This window comes from Ahaetulla prasina, chromosome 2 (genome assembly GCF_028640845.1).
Source record: "Ahaetulla prasina isolate Xishuangbanna chromosome 2, ASM2864084v1, whole genome shotgun sequence".
NCBI classification, from domain to species: Eukaryota; Metazoa; Chordata; class Lepidosauria; order Squamata; family Colubridae; genus Ahaetulla; species Ahaetulla prasina.
The window spans coordinates 105724702-105739363 of NC_080540.1; the positions used below are offsets into that span (position 1 = coordinate 105724702).

General features: G+C 36.6%; 1 protein-coding gene across 2 annotated transcripts in view; it reads right to left on the bottom strand.

Moving 5' to 3' along the window:
• Positions 1-14662, bottom strand: part of SH3PXD2B (SH3 and PX domains 2B) — a 114217-nt gene that overhangs the window by 19011 nt on the left and 80544 nt on the right. Inside the window, exons 5-8 of one of the 2 annotated variants that reach the window (XM_058171304.1) lie at positions 14295-14320; positions 13874-13909; positions 5464-5598; positions 3497-3601 (exon numbers count right to left, since the gene is read on the bottom strand). In XM_058171304.1, coding sequence (XP_058027287.1) covers positions 3497-3601; positions 5464-5598; positions 13874-13909; positions 14295-14320 — 302 coding nt within the window. The remainder of the gene's footprint in view (positions 1-3496; positions 3602-5463; positions 5599-13873; positions 13910-14294; positions 14321-14662) is intronic. The other variant, XM_058171305.1, reaches the window with a different exon arrangement.

Consider the following 14662-nt stretch of genomic DNA (forward strand, 5'->3'; position numbering starts at 1 on the left):
GAAACAGAACACCCTACTATCTGTGCTCAGTGCACCTCAACATCTCACAGTGCTTTCCCATTTCTACATAAGCCCAGCATATAGACTGGAATCAATTCAACGGAAATCATTTTAATACAGGTAAGCCATTGGCAACAGATTCTGACATTTCATCAAAACTTTTCCACTTATGATACTGTTAACAGATCTAGAAGTAAGCATTTTGGATTTGCAAGATTTACATGTCCAGCAGAAACAAATTGCTCCCACCCAGATGCTTTGGCTTCACTTCCTGTCAGCCACAGTTAACATGGCTAATCCTGGACATAAACTGTTTCAACTCCTACCCTCAAAACAACACTTTAGAGCACTGCACCCCAGAACAACTAGACACAAGAACAGTTTTTTTCTGAATGCCATCACTCTGCTAAACAAATAATTCCCTCAGCACTGTCAAATTATTTACTAAATCTGCACTACTATTAATCTTCTCATCGTCCCAATCACCCATCTCCTTCCACTTATGACGATATGACTGTAACTTTGTTGCTTGTATCCTTATGATTTATATTGATATTGTTTCCTGATTGCTGATTTGTACCCTATGGCTATCATTAAGTGTTGTACCTTATGATTCTTGACGAACATATCTTTTCTTTTATGTACACTGAGGGCATATGCACTAAGACAAATTCCTTGTGTGTCCAATCACACTTGGCCAATTAAAAATTCTATTCTATTCTATTCTATTCTATTCTATTCTATTCTATTCTATTCTATTCTATTCTATTCTATTCTGCCAAGTGCTTATATCAGGGTTCAAAAAAATATAAGACAGGGTCTTATTTTCAGGGAAACTAGGTAGGCATATATTGTTCTGTTTGGGAAACAGTTTCAGTCATTGTAATTTTTATAACGATGCTCCTTTCTTTTCTTTAAATCTTGATAAAAAAATTGAGAAGAAACATGCTTGCAATCGTTTTTTCTAATTTTAGGCAAAGTGTGTGACAATTAACTATGGCAATTGTTTTAGTTCAGGTTGAAAAGAATTTAGAAGCTCTTCAATAGAGTGTTAGCAAAAAATGATCATTTGAACACAAACAAATCTTACTGCAGTGACAATTATGTGATACTTTGAAGTGCCCCACATATAGAACTACTGCCACATCCAGTCGTTCTATACTGACCTTTTTGCCTTTCTAGATCTATTGTGAAATATGTTCAATGGACTGTGGGGAAAAAAGCCAATTTAAGGTCAAAATAAATGTGACTTTAAATGCATCTTTACATTAAAAAAAATTCAAATTATAACAGCTTTGGGGGGAATGGGATAGGGTGAGACAGAATGGGGAAAATGATGCTGATAATTTTTAAGGCTGCAACAAGCTTTGCAATATGTGAGAATTTGCCTTCTCCCATGGGCCCTATGATGTCTGTTGCAGTCTCAGTAATTAAATGGCTGATGGATTTTGCATTTAACAAGCAAATTTTTTTAAAAAGATAAAAATGCATTTAACTTCGGTTAGGATCAAATAAAATACAATTTACCCACGAGTAGAAATTGTCACAATCAGGATCTCAAAGTAGTTTCAAGGGAATGGAAAGGAGGACACACATACTCAAGTGTAAGCAGATTTAACAGATTTACAATAAGCAATGTATTAAGGAAATAGACACTCTGGATATCAATAAGAAACAAATTGCATGCAACAATGGGCCACAGTGGACAGCACATGCAAACACAGAGAAAGATAGTCCAAAGCACAGAAGAAGAAGGCACAAAGAGATCTCCACAACATCCACCTTGACCCCATCCACTGGTGTACAAGTCCCCAAGAGTCCGACGACGACCCACATGTCTGGGAAGAGACCAGTATCTCCATGAGACTGAGATGAGCATGTTGGGGAAGCAGGAAAGGCACAAAACAGGATATAAGGAGGGGAAAGTTGACCTTTTTAAAAAGAAGATTTAATGCTCTAATAAGGTTAACAATGACATGATCCACATACCACACTAAGCAATGATTTAACCATGATTTACCTAATACATCTCAGTTAAGATTGTTCAACACACAAGATAGTTTAGAGTTATATACATACATCTTGTTTCCTCCCAGGTATATGGCAGACTTGAGCAATTTGATTTAAAAGGCTACGCTACAATGCATCTCGGTTTTTTTTTAATTAAACAAAGAAGAAGTAAAACTTCAGTTTTAGCCACCTCAATGCAACTGACCTTGTAGATAGCAAATCAAACTTCCACGGCAATTTCTAACAGTTGCATTACTTTAATAAGTTCTATTATTAGGACTTTACTCCCTTATTCCTGAATAAAATAAACTCCTGTTCAGTGCGGAATTTTCCTCAACAAAAGATGCCTTCCTCCATATCAGTCCATTAAAAAAAGTCACTCAATTAATAATTCATGTTCATGCACATTCTTCATGAAAATATGGGTTACTGTAGAAATTGCCTCCAAAAGCACTTTTAAAAAACATTCGAAGTATCTATGGAGATTATCAGTCATCCAGGTCATGACCAAAAGGTGCTTTTTTCAAGAGGCAACTGGACTTCCTAGTTTTTCTTTGAAAACATTTCGCTTCTCATCCAAGAAGCTTCTTCAGCTCTGACTCAATGGTGGGGAAGGGAAGAATTTATATTCCTTGTAGACAGAAGGTTACTTGCATTCATTTAGAGAATCGTTGGAGGTTCTTCTGTGTTCTCAGAGTCACCTGAGTATAATTATTTTTCAGATTCTATGCCCTGGGATAAGCATGAACTGTTCATTTGTTTATTATTATTTGTTTTTTGAGCATTAATAGAGGATGTCCTTGACTTACAACAGTTGGTTTAATGACTGTTCAAAGTTACAACATCACTGAAAAAGTGATTTATGACCATTTTTCACTTACAGCAGTCCCAAAGTCACGTGATCAAAATTCAGATGCTTGGCAACTGACTCACATTTATGATGGCTGCAATGTCCCGGAGTCATGTGATCACCTTTTCTGTCCTGACAAGCAAAGTCAATCGGGAAGCCAGATTTGCTGAACAACCATATTACTAATTTAACAAGCGCAATGATTTACTTAACAAGTTGTAAATTTGGGCAAAACTCACTTAACAAATGTCTCACTTAGCAACAGAAATTTTGGGCTAAATTGTGGTTGTAAGTCAAGGTCTACCTGGGCTTTCTAAGCCAAAGTCTGGCATGGCTTTTGAATGGAAAAACACTTGAGTGCGACAGCTTATGAAGAAGGAGCCCCTAACAAACCAGTCTCCTCTGCCAAAAATATCAAACTAAATGATTTCAATCTTCATGACAACTTGCTATGTGCAAAAAAACCCCACCCCATATAGGGACTTCCTTGGAAGTACTCTCTTGGCACTTAAGTATTTAGTGTATTTTCTCTGTGAAAATTATCCTGAATATTTTATATCGGCTTAAAGCACCACCAAAACCTATAATATGAAAACAATTTGGGGCTATTCTGAAAGTATCTGGATCTACTCCCACCTTCTTCAGTTTGCATTGAAAATTCATCCTGGGCACCATCCTGGATTTCTAGGCATGTTGCGGGAACCCATCCTTGTTCGTCCAATGTACTTACAAACCACCAGCCTAAACATAAGGAAAAGAAGAGTTAAGTGGAGAGTCACAATCCATTGTAGAGAGGATTATGCAACACCAGCCCATCATGGAATGTTCCATCCCAGTCCCATACTAATTGTGGATCACATCAGTTTCTGCGGTCTGATTTCCAATTAAGAAAATGAGAGGCATGCTGAGGTCCCTTGGAATTAGGCGATCAATACTGTACTGCCCTTCCGCATACGACTTTTCTCCTTACGAACAAAATCCTATTAAAGTAAGTGAAAATAAAGGTAGGCACTAAAAAGGTATGCTGACGTGCTGGGTACTTCATTTCACTTTTCCCCACTTTTAATTGCTGTCTATTAGAACTATTGTTATGCACTTGTAGAAATGATAGAAAGTGTCACTTTTTTGTACCGCTCAATTTCAATCTACTAAAGGAGGTTTCAATCGGTCTCTTCAGAATTCAAAGTGCAAGATTGCTGCCTCAGGAAATATTGCCTCATTGGATGCTGAAGCAGTGAATTAGAAGTCACATGATCAAAATTCAAGCCCTTGGCAACCAACATATATCTATGGCAGTTGCAGCATCCCAGAGTCATGTGATCAGCATTTGCAACTTCCTCAGTCAATTTCCCATAAGTGATTAACTTAACAACTGCCGAGACTCACTTAGCCGTCGCGAAAAAGTTCATAAAATTGGACGTGACTTACTTAACAAATGACTTGCTTAGCAACTGAAATTCTTGCCTTTATTGTGATTATAAGAGCAGTGGTGGCGCAGTGGTTAGACTGCAGTATTGTGGGTTAATGCTACTGAATGTCAGCAGTTCAATCCTGACCAGTTCAAGGTTGACTCAGCCTTCCATTTTTCCGAGGTTGGTAAAGTGAGGACCCAGATAGTTGGGGGCAATATGCTGACTCTGTAAACCACTTAGAGAGGGCTGTAAAGCACTGTGAAGCGGTATATAAGTCTAAGTGCTATTGCTATCATAAGTAGGCGGTTACCTATTTTTCCATGGCCTTTCTCTGAATTGAGAAAGTATGCTGAGAGAGCATTATGAAATATTGGAAATAGATCGTTTTATTTCTGTAGATTTTCCTTTATTTCTTTATGCTTGAATAATAACTCCAATTTAATTCATACAGCAATCCATTTACTGTGTTCTTCCTATGTGAATTCATAATTCAAACTCTATTCAGAGTGGATATTTAAATGACTGAGTGAAAAACTAGGAAGTCATTTCAGTTCTGCATAGCATTAAAGCAATACAAGATTAGCAATTTACATAAAAGCTATTAAAATAGAGACTAATATGTTTTGTTATAGGATTCTTTTGCCAGCAAAATAATGTATTCAAAGTTTCCCTATGTTAAAACACAAATCCAAAATAACTTTCATAGCCCATTCTTTATTTGATTTAAACAGGCAAAACAAGTGTTACTGTTTATTTTTTCTGAAAAACAAAGTACATCCAAATCCAGACACGGATGTATGAAGTTGCTGAATTATGATAATTCTAGAAGAAGCATTTAACACACACACACACACACACACACACACACACACACACACACACACACACACACACAAAAGCTGGGAGGCGCTCTTTTTATTTAACTAATATGGAAATTTCAAAATAGAAAGCTGGGTTCTAGATAGCGTGTCCCCAAATTTAGAAATGTAGACAAGGGATTTGTGAAATGGAGCTTGGATAAAATCTTACTAAGTTGCTTTCAAACATGACATCTATTATGCAGGCCATCCCTTTGTCTAAATGTATCCTCATTAGAACACATTTAGACAAAGTATATTAGGAAGTTATAAGAAACAAGAGATCCTTTTTTACAAATAGCTTTTTCTGGACTCCTCTATTAGTAACTCTTACCAGATTCATTCTTCTCAATTATGTCCACAACTTGGCCAGCACACAAACTAATTTCAGAGCTCTCTTGCTTCTGGTAATCAGCCACCACCACATATTGTTCCAGCACCATGGGATCAGCAGATGACAAATCTCCAGCTATATTGTAGGAAACAAGACAGCACACTTGGTCATTGATGTAATATATTGAAAATTAATTATTTTCTTTCTTTCTTTTTCTTTTTTTGGCTCAGAAAACGTGCATCTTAGAATCCAGTGTGGATTAGGTAAAGCAGATGAGGGAAGACAACTGTTGAAATTTGTGAGTAAACCTTTCTAACTGAATGCTCAGGTTTTCAGTTGCAGAATTAATTCCTGGGTTGGCCAGGATGGTGAAATGAACAAAAGCAATGGCATTAACTTTTTATATATATGTATGTATGTATGTATGTATGTATGTATGTATGTATGTAGGTCTTTGGTTATTTGGGTTTTCTCCCGCATAAAATTGGAAGTGTCTTGGCAACCAGCCTGAAGATGACGAATGAGACTTTGTCGAAACGTCGCCAAGACACTTCCAATTTTACGCGGGAGAAAACCCGAATAACCAAAGACCTACATACAAACACCCGCGAAAACCTCAGAAAACACACACACACACACACACACACACACACACACACACACACACACATCAGTCAGCACATTATTAATCAACAAAGACAATGAATAAAACCAGAACAAGAACAAAAACTAGAGAACCAGATTGAGACATTAACCCTGACTCATATCATACTGTAAATGGATAGATAAGCAGGAAAAAAGCAAGATTTTTTAAAAAAAACTTAAAAGCAGAAATCTGATTTCTGAAAACCTTCCATTGACTCAAAGGTTTGCTGAATTAGTTGGAGTACAAATTAGGCTGGGAAGAAATCAATTAAAACTTCCAAAGTCATTAAGCGTATTAGCTAAAATGAATAATTTATCAAAGTGAGTTTAAAAATAGAAGGGAATTTCAAATGTATGTAATAACAGGATATTTCCAATGTAATTAAACTTATTTGGATACCTCATTTTCAACAGAAAAAAAATCTGTATTAAAGGGAGGGGAGGGTAACTCTTGCCTTACATTGGGTTTGTGTATGCTAAATGGAACTATTTGATTTCATTTCCTGTGGTCACTCCATCTGGCCCAGCAACAGCAACAGATCTGTACTTCCGGAGGATGTGGTTTAAAGCCACAAGCACCACAACCCTTTCAAAATGAAGCTAGTTTTTCCAATTAAGCGCATAGCTTAGAATTTAGAATAACAGAGTTTGAAGAGACCTTGGAGATCTGGTCTAATCCCCCATTTGAGTAGGAGAACCTATACCATTCCAAACAAATGGCTATCCAATATCTTCTTAAAAACCTCCAGTGATGGAGCACCTACAACTTCTGGAAACAAGACGTTCCACTGTTTAAAGTGTTCTCATTGTCAGGAAAGTTCTCTTTAATTCTAGGTTGGATCTCTCTTATAATCTTCGATATGATACTTCTTATCCTGTCTTAAGGTGCTTTGAAGAATAGGTTGATCCCCTCTTCTCTGTGACAGCCCCTGAAATATTGAAAGACCTCTGCCATGTCACACTAATTCTTCTTTTTGTTAGGCTAGAAACACCTAAGTAAAGAAAACTAAGAAAAGCTCTTCCTTCACATACCAAATTATCACCTTAACTGCCATCTGAGGGGAGTCCCAGAGGATAATGTAACCAAAAACCCATAAGGCCTAGAAAACATTCAACATATTCACGTAAAGAAGGAAGCTTTCAATAGTGCATATGCAAAAATCCAGGATCTGGAAATTCAGAACCACTAAGGGGCAGCAGAGTTACCAGAAAAAAGCGTTTCCTTTTTCAACTTTAGAGGAAAAAAGCGGGCTGAGCTACGTTAGTAAGACGATATTGTACAAGTATTTCTCTTGTCAAATAGGGCCTTTATATTAAGTTTTACTTCAGCAAGAAATTTGACGTGAAATAAAGCAGAAGTCAGTGGGATCATGGATTCCTTGGCAGCCCAATCCTATGCACAATGTTTGTTAATTTTCAGTTAATTTTCAGTTAGATTTTATTCCCAGATCAGGGTATTACTGTGTTTCCCTGAAAATAAGACCGGGTCTTATATTAATTTTTGCTCCCAAAGACTTGTTAGGGCTTATTTTCTGGTTAGCTCTTATTTTTTGAGAAATACAGTACTAAATGCACCCATTTGGCTGACAATCTTAACTGGGGCTTATTTTGGGGGTAAGGCTTATAGTAGAAGCATCCTGAAAAATCATGATAGGACTTATTTTCTGGTTGGGTCTTATTTTTGGGGAAACAGGATATGTGTGACAATACTTTTGAAGGTAATGCTTGTCCTGACTACAAAGGCATACTCTGAATATTTGGTTTATTTTAGAAGTATATTTACTATCTATTTAATATTAAATATGCCTGATTTTAGCAGTAAATAGCCTTTGCTTTAAGGGGAAGGAAATGTCCTTTAATCAGAACATTCTTGAGGAATAGGTTTATTTATTTATTAAATTTATATGCTGTCTATCTCACTGTTGCAGTGACTTTAGGTGGCTTACAAAATGATAAAAGGTAAAAAAAAATATGAAATGGTTAAAGTGAAAAGATTAAACGAGAAACTAAAAACCAAAAGAACAGACAACATAAGGGTGGGGATTTTTCATTCTATCCCATCTGCCAGTCCTGGCATAGATTGCCCCATAGGGGCCCAGGCCAGCCAATAGAGCCAGATTTTAAAGCTCTTCCAGAAGGCCAGGAATGTGGAGGCTGACCTCAACTCCAGTGGGGGAATGTTCCAAAGGGTAGAAATTACAGCAGAAGGCTCTTCTCCTGGACCCTGCCAACTAAACTTCTTCAGCAGATGGGATCTGAACTAGACCTTTTCTGCTGAAGCAAGCGGGATGGGCCAATCCCAGTTTGTTGGTTAGAAATAATTTCTATGTATGTCTCTTAAAATTTTGGCACTGTTTGTATATTCTTTTTGGCCACTCTAGTGACTATATCATCCGCAGCACTTCTGTACTGATATAACAATGATGAAGACAGGTTTTAACTTACATTGATAAAATCTGTGCGTAATTATGGTGGAATAATCTGCAGGTAACTTCTTCCAGTAAAGAAGAAGTATGAATGCTGCTTCTCCCTCATTGAGAGCATCACCACATACGATTGCTAGAGGATTATATTATATAAGTGAAATGAAGACATATTATTATTTCGACTTATTCCTTATATAGGAATGAGCCATGGTTAAAGTGTAGTATTGCACTTGCAAGCAACCTCTGCCCACAGCCTGGAGTTCGATCTGGACGGGCAGGGTCAAGGTTGACTCAGCCTTCCATCATTCCAAGGTCAGTAAAATGAGGGCCCAGATTGTTGGAGATAATATGCAAAACAATGCTTCTACATTGTAAACTAGCTAGAGAATGATGTAAAGTGCTATGGAGCAATATATAAACCTAAAAGTTATTGCCATTGCTTTGCTATAGAAAATTATGTAAGTTTAAGGTCTTTGCAAATTTCAGTGTCCATGATGGTCAGGGACTAAAGACTCTGATCTAAAATTCTATTCTAAGGAAAGAAGCCGTTTTTGTGCAAATAAGAAAAAGGAATGAAGGCAACAACAACAAAAGCCAGATTCCTTAACTGGTGCAAAAAATTGGCTTTGGCACATCAATGCTATGAAGAAAATTTATCAGAGACATCATGATTAAACCAGCAGCAGGAAAAGACAAGAATAGGGCCTCTGGTGGCTCAGACTGCTAAGACAGTCTGTTATTAACACAGCTGCTTGTAATTACTGCAGGTTCAAGTCCCACCAGGCCCAAGGTTGACTCAGCCTTCCATCCTTTATAAGGTAGGTAAAATGAGGACCCAGATTGTTGGGGGCAATAAGTTGACTTTGTATATAATATACAAATGGATGAAGACTATTGCTATTGCTTGACATAGTATAAGCCGCTCTGAGTCTTCGGAGAAGGGCGGGATATAAATGCAAATTAAAAAAAAAGAATATTTTGTAGAAAGAATAGCCTAACTGTACAGTACAGGCAGATTAACAGTGCCAGTTTATGGCTGCACCACTCTAACTTGTACACGACTGCATGATCAGTCCTGGGAAGATTTACGGTTAAATACATCTTCCCATGAACGTAAATATAGACTTTGAAAATAAGAAATCATTTATTTTATTGGTTTCTCAGTATATTCTCAGGTATATTCCAGATATGACTGGGAGTCCTGTTGGTTGGAAATTGTCTAACACAACTGGATATCACCAAGATGGAAACTATGAGATTCTACTATCATGGGTCTATGATATTCAAGGCGAGTATGGCAGAGGCATAGTTGCTTCTAATTATAGTGTCCTGTCTCTGAAAGATAAATGGAGGAAACTGCTACAAAGAGACAAATCTAACGTCCAGAACAATGATGACTGGAGGGTCCATCTCCTGCCTCTTGCTAACTGCCTCTCTGGTTTGGCTAAAGAATGAGGTCAGCAGAAGGCAAACAACTGCAGGAAAAGAGAAGAAAGTCTTTTTCCTGTCCCCAACTCCCTATATAATTACTCACAGTATCCTGGGGCTATTTGCAGCTTTAACATGCAGCTCTGGCACCTCCAAACTGCCTATTACAGCCATCATCACAACGCAGTAAAAGCACAGAGTGGAAAAAGCTCGAGTTTATTTTCAGCAGCTTTTTCTTCTTCCCAAGACAATCATTCCCAAACACTAAACAGTAAATACATTTGCAGGGGGAAAAAATGGCCATTTTCTGGGATAAGTGTGAGATTCTTAAATTGACATACTATTTTTGGCTCCTCAGAAGCAGCAAAATGAGTCAGGATTGGCTGCAGTGGTTACTAAATTTAATCAAAGAGCTATATGGAAAGCAGCATTATTCTACAAATATCTGGGTTAGATAAAAGCTATTTTGTCCAAAATGCATTTAAACTGAGCTCCAAAGCCGAAGACTAATGTAGACGTATTTAGACATGAAGAAGATATATAAATCTGACCAAAAAAAACAACAACAACCCACCACTGGTTGCAAGAACAAACATTATCAACATTGCATGACAAGTTAAAATAAAGAACCACAACATTAGAAAATGAATGTGACACAGTCATTGATAACTTATTTCAAGGAGTAATAAGTATACAGAAGAGATACTACCAGAGAAAAAGATCAACAACTAGTTTTCAATTTACATTCTTTAATTACATTATCATTATATTGTTTAAAATATGTATAAAATTAAATGATATAATTTAGACATAGCACAACAGTTGAGGTTTTTTCAGACTTTTGAGTCAAGCTGTGATTTCCCCAACACTGTCAAATAAAACATGCTTTGGAAACTAAATGAATGTTTAGGAAAACTGTGACTTGTCATAGAACCTTATGGAGAAATTCTCTTAACTATGCAATTCATTGACTTCACTGCATTGAGGCATATTATTTAAAGAAATGGCGATTCTTCTACATACCCAAACATTTGCTATCATTGTTTGGTACGAGTTTTGGACAACAGATCTATACAAGAATACATTCTTTTTATTTTATTTATTTTTATGTGTTAAGAAAGTTTATATGGCTGCCCAACTTCTCATGGTGACTCTAGGTAGCTTACAGATGTAAATTTATATGTTTATATACCTCTTATTTATGAACATTACTGGGAAAAAGAACTGACACCACCATTTAGTGTTGGAGAAGACTTCAATGACACATTTCTAAAGGCAAGATTTTAAATGACCTATTTCTAGAAATAAGATTTTAAATACTTTTTAATTATTGATGGACAAAACTAAATCACTAGTCAAAAGAAAACTGACAGATATAAAGCTCAGGAACTGAGTCCTAAGATTCCTTTCAAAGACAACAATTTTTATACTATTTGGGAGTAATTTTTGATTCCATTAAGATACTTTGAAGAGGATTTTCACTTCATTAAGTTTTTAGTATTTCCAGCAGCTATATACCTAATTGGTTATAGCCTATTAGGCTATACATTTTTAACATGTGGTAATAATTGATTTAAATTAATTTTTGATGTCTCCTGAAAATAAATAATCCTTGTCCAATCTAATTTGCATTTCCAACTAACAAGTTAATAGAAATGCTTTAGTTAACATTGTAAATCTTGCTCTGAGGGAAAGTAAAATGCCTTCAAAGAACCAATTATTAAACAACTGATAAAAAAGCCTGGATAAAAAAGCCTCTTCAAAAATGGGCAAATATAATCCAGTTTGAATTATAGTTTAAACATATTAAAATAATTCAAATAATAAACTATAGTTTAAAAATATTAAAATAATTCAGAGTGCTAATTTCTCACCTTCTGGCAATCCTGAAAGAATATTACCATAACTTGATCTACTTCAAATCAATTCACAAGTGGTTGCAAATTAAGATTGACCAGTGGCCAATTTTTGTTTAGGGATTGTAAGAAAGAATGTGACTCTATGGATTATTCTTGACTTCTCAATATCTTTGATGTCATTGACCATCATAACCTAATCTTTTGGATCACCCAAGAGATCAAAGAAATAAAAGTGCTGCTTTGCTCTGTTTCTCTCACACAGGTTTCACATGGCATTCCCTGGAGACAATCACTCTTTGAAACAGAAGCTATCTATATAATAGGGCTCTTGCTATCTCTCATTCTTGTCTTTCATTCATGCAGATGAAGCCACTGGAAGATGCCTGCGATCAGTATGTTGATGACATCCAGATCTATTTCTCTGCAATAGCTGCAGCTAATGGCACAGCTCCCTCAAGTGCCTGTCTGCTGTTGTTAATGGGTGGAAGAATAAATAAAGTGAAGCTGAATCCAGATAATATGGAGCTGCTCATTATGAAGTGTCATAATGCCAGGGAGGTGCTAAATTTCTCTGTTACAAATACATCACACACACCACTGCCCCCTCAGAGGATCACAATTGCAAATTAGGGGCACTTCTCATTTGAATTTTCCCTAGTTTTTCACATGGTGGAAATGGCCTTTTATTTGCTTCAGCTCCGTGTTCCTTCCTGGAAGATAAATATGGTTTTAGAACTGCAGTGCATGTATCAGAATACCTTCAGGCTTGACTACTGTAATGAATCTTACATGGACGGGGCTGCCTTACTTCCTGCTTTGGAACTTCCAGTGGGTAAAGAACTCAGTGACCAGGCTGGCCTCTGGTAGAATTCACTTGTGCTAAAAAATCCTGCAATAGCTACCAAGATGTTTCTGAGTGAAAGTCCAAGACAATTTGGGTCCACGTTGCTAGCAAGAATCTCCTTTTACAGGATCCCCAATTACTGAGATGCTCTGAGCGGTTTTCCCTGCAGCTGCTGGGGCATGGTTCATGCTGAATCAGAGCCAAGCCTTTGCAGTAGCCACAGTTCCTGGAAATGCACTTCAAGTCAAGAACATCACCCCTTGGTTGCCTTTCCCAGAACCATAAGAGCAGTTTTTAAAACACTGTTTTTTTTTCTTTTTTAGAATGATTCCGGTTTAATTCTGATGTTAATTTATTTATTGTAAGCCAGACCTCAAAAGACAATGGCACATTTTAATAATATTAAAATAATATTAAAATATGACTTCAGTAACAGAGTTGTTAATGCCTGGAATGCAGTACCTGACTCTGTGGTCTCTTCCCAAAATCCCCAAAGCTTTAACCAAAAACTATCTACTATTGACCTTACCCCATTCCTAAGAGGTCTGTAAGGGGCGTGCATAAGAGCACAAGCGTGCCTACCGTTCCAGTCCTAGTGTTCCCTTTGATTGTATCAAATTCGTATAGTTATTTCATGCTTATGCTTATATATACTGTTGTGACAAATAAAAAATAAATAAATAAATAAATAAATAAATAAATAAATAAATAAAAAGAATGTAAAATTATGAATAATCAGAGATAGGCTTATTCAGATTAATCACATGTAATTCAATCCTGTGATTAGGCATTAGACGTTTTCATCATCTGTATTCATCATAAAAATGAATGCACACACACACAAAAAACAGTGGTCATTTATCCAGATCCAATTTAACCATACTATTTTTCACCAGATCTCCCAGGTTGTTTTCATTCAACCTATGATGAAATTTCTTCCCAGATTATCACCAGAGTACTGAGGCCGCCACCAGCAAAGCAGAACAGTTGCTACCTAGTTAGCCAAAAATCAAGCAGGTGGGGTTTTATTAACTGTTGTACAGTGTGGATTTTTTAATTCTTATTTTTTGGTCCCACGCTCAACCCAGAAGGAAGCAGTAGTCCTACAAAGCCATGACTGATCAGAATACCCAAGAGAAGCAGCAAGTGTTGCTCAGCGGTAAGGAAAGAAAGTTAAGTCTCAAGTAGTTATGTTTTGCTGTTACTACCTCTCAGAAGATCAGAAGCCGTTCTCTGGATAAGTCCTGATGAAAGAACAAAAATGATGCAGAATGGCCATGAGGAAGGGAGAGTATTAGGGAGGTTAACTGTACGTCAATTTGGATTTTCAAGTTCAGGAAGATATGTCTACCAACAATGAACACCTTTTATTTTTGGCATATGCATTTCTGCCTTGCATTAGCTTCCATGCTGAAAGTGGAACAAAATAGGGATAATAAAATGGTAAAAGGTAAATTCAAGTCGCAATTTGGGAAGAATTCATTTAGTTTTTCTTAGAGATGGTTCAAAAAGCATATAGATCAGACAAGCTTTCTAATGGCCAATACAAATTCAAATAATTTTGTAACAGATCAAAAGAGTTTGAAAAGAGATAAGTATTAAGCGGAAAAGTACAAGTAATGGCCTTACCAGATCTCTTCTTTCCAATTGGTTCACTGAGGAGAAAGAAAAATCAAAATCAGTAAGACAATGAAATAGCTTTGTCAATCTGAATGAAAGTGGATTTATTCCAAGAGTCAGGAAATAAAAATTTAGACCTACAATGTAGTCCAATCACTGACTGTTTGAATTACAGTATATAGTTCTGCACATTTGTTGCCAATGGGATGCTTAAAGATTTTTCATTTTTTCAAAGAGATTCTTTTGATTTTCTTCTGAAACATCCTGACACAAGAAGGCACAAATCAGCCATCCCTTTCCTTTTGCTGCTTCCTAAACACCTTCTATTGCTTTTCTACAAAAGTACAAACAAGAGGGGGAAAAATAAGGGATGTGTA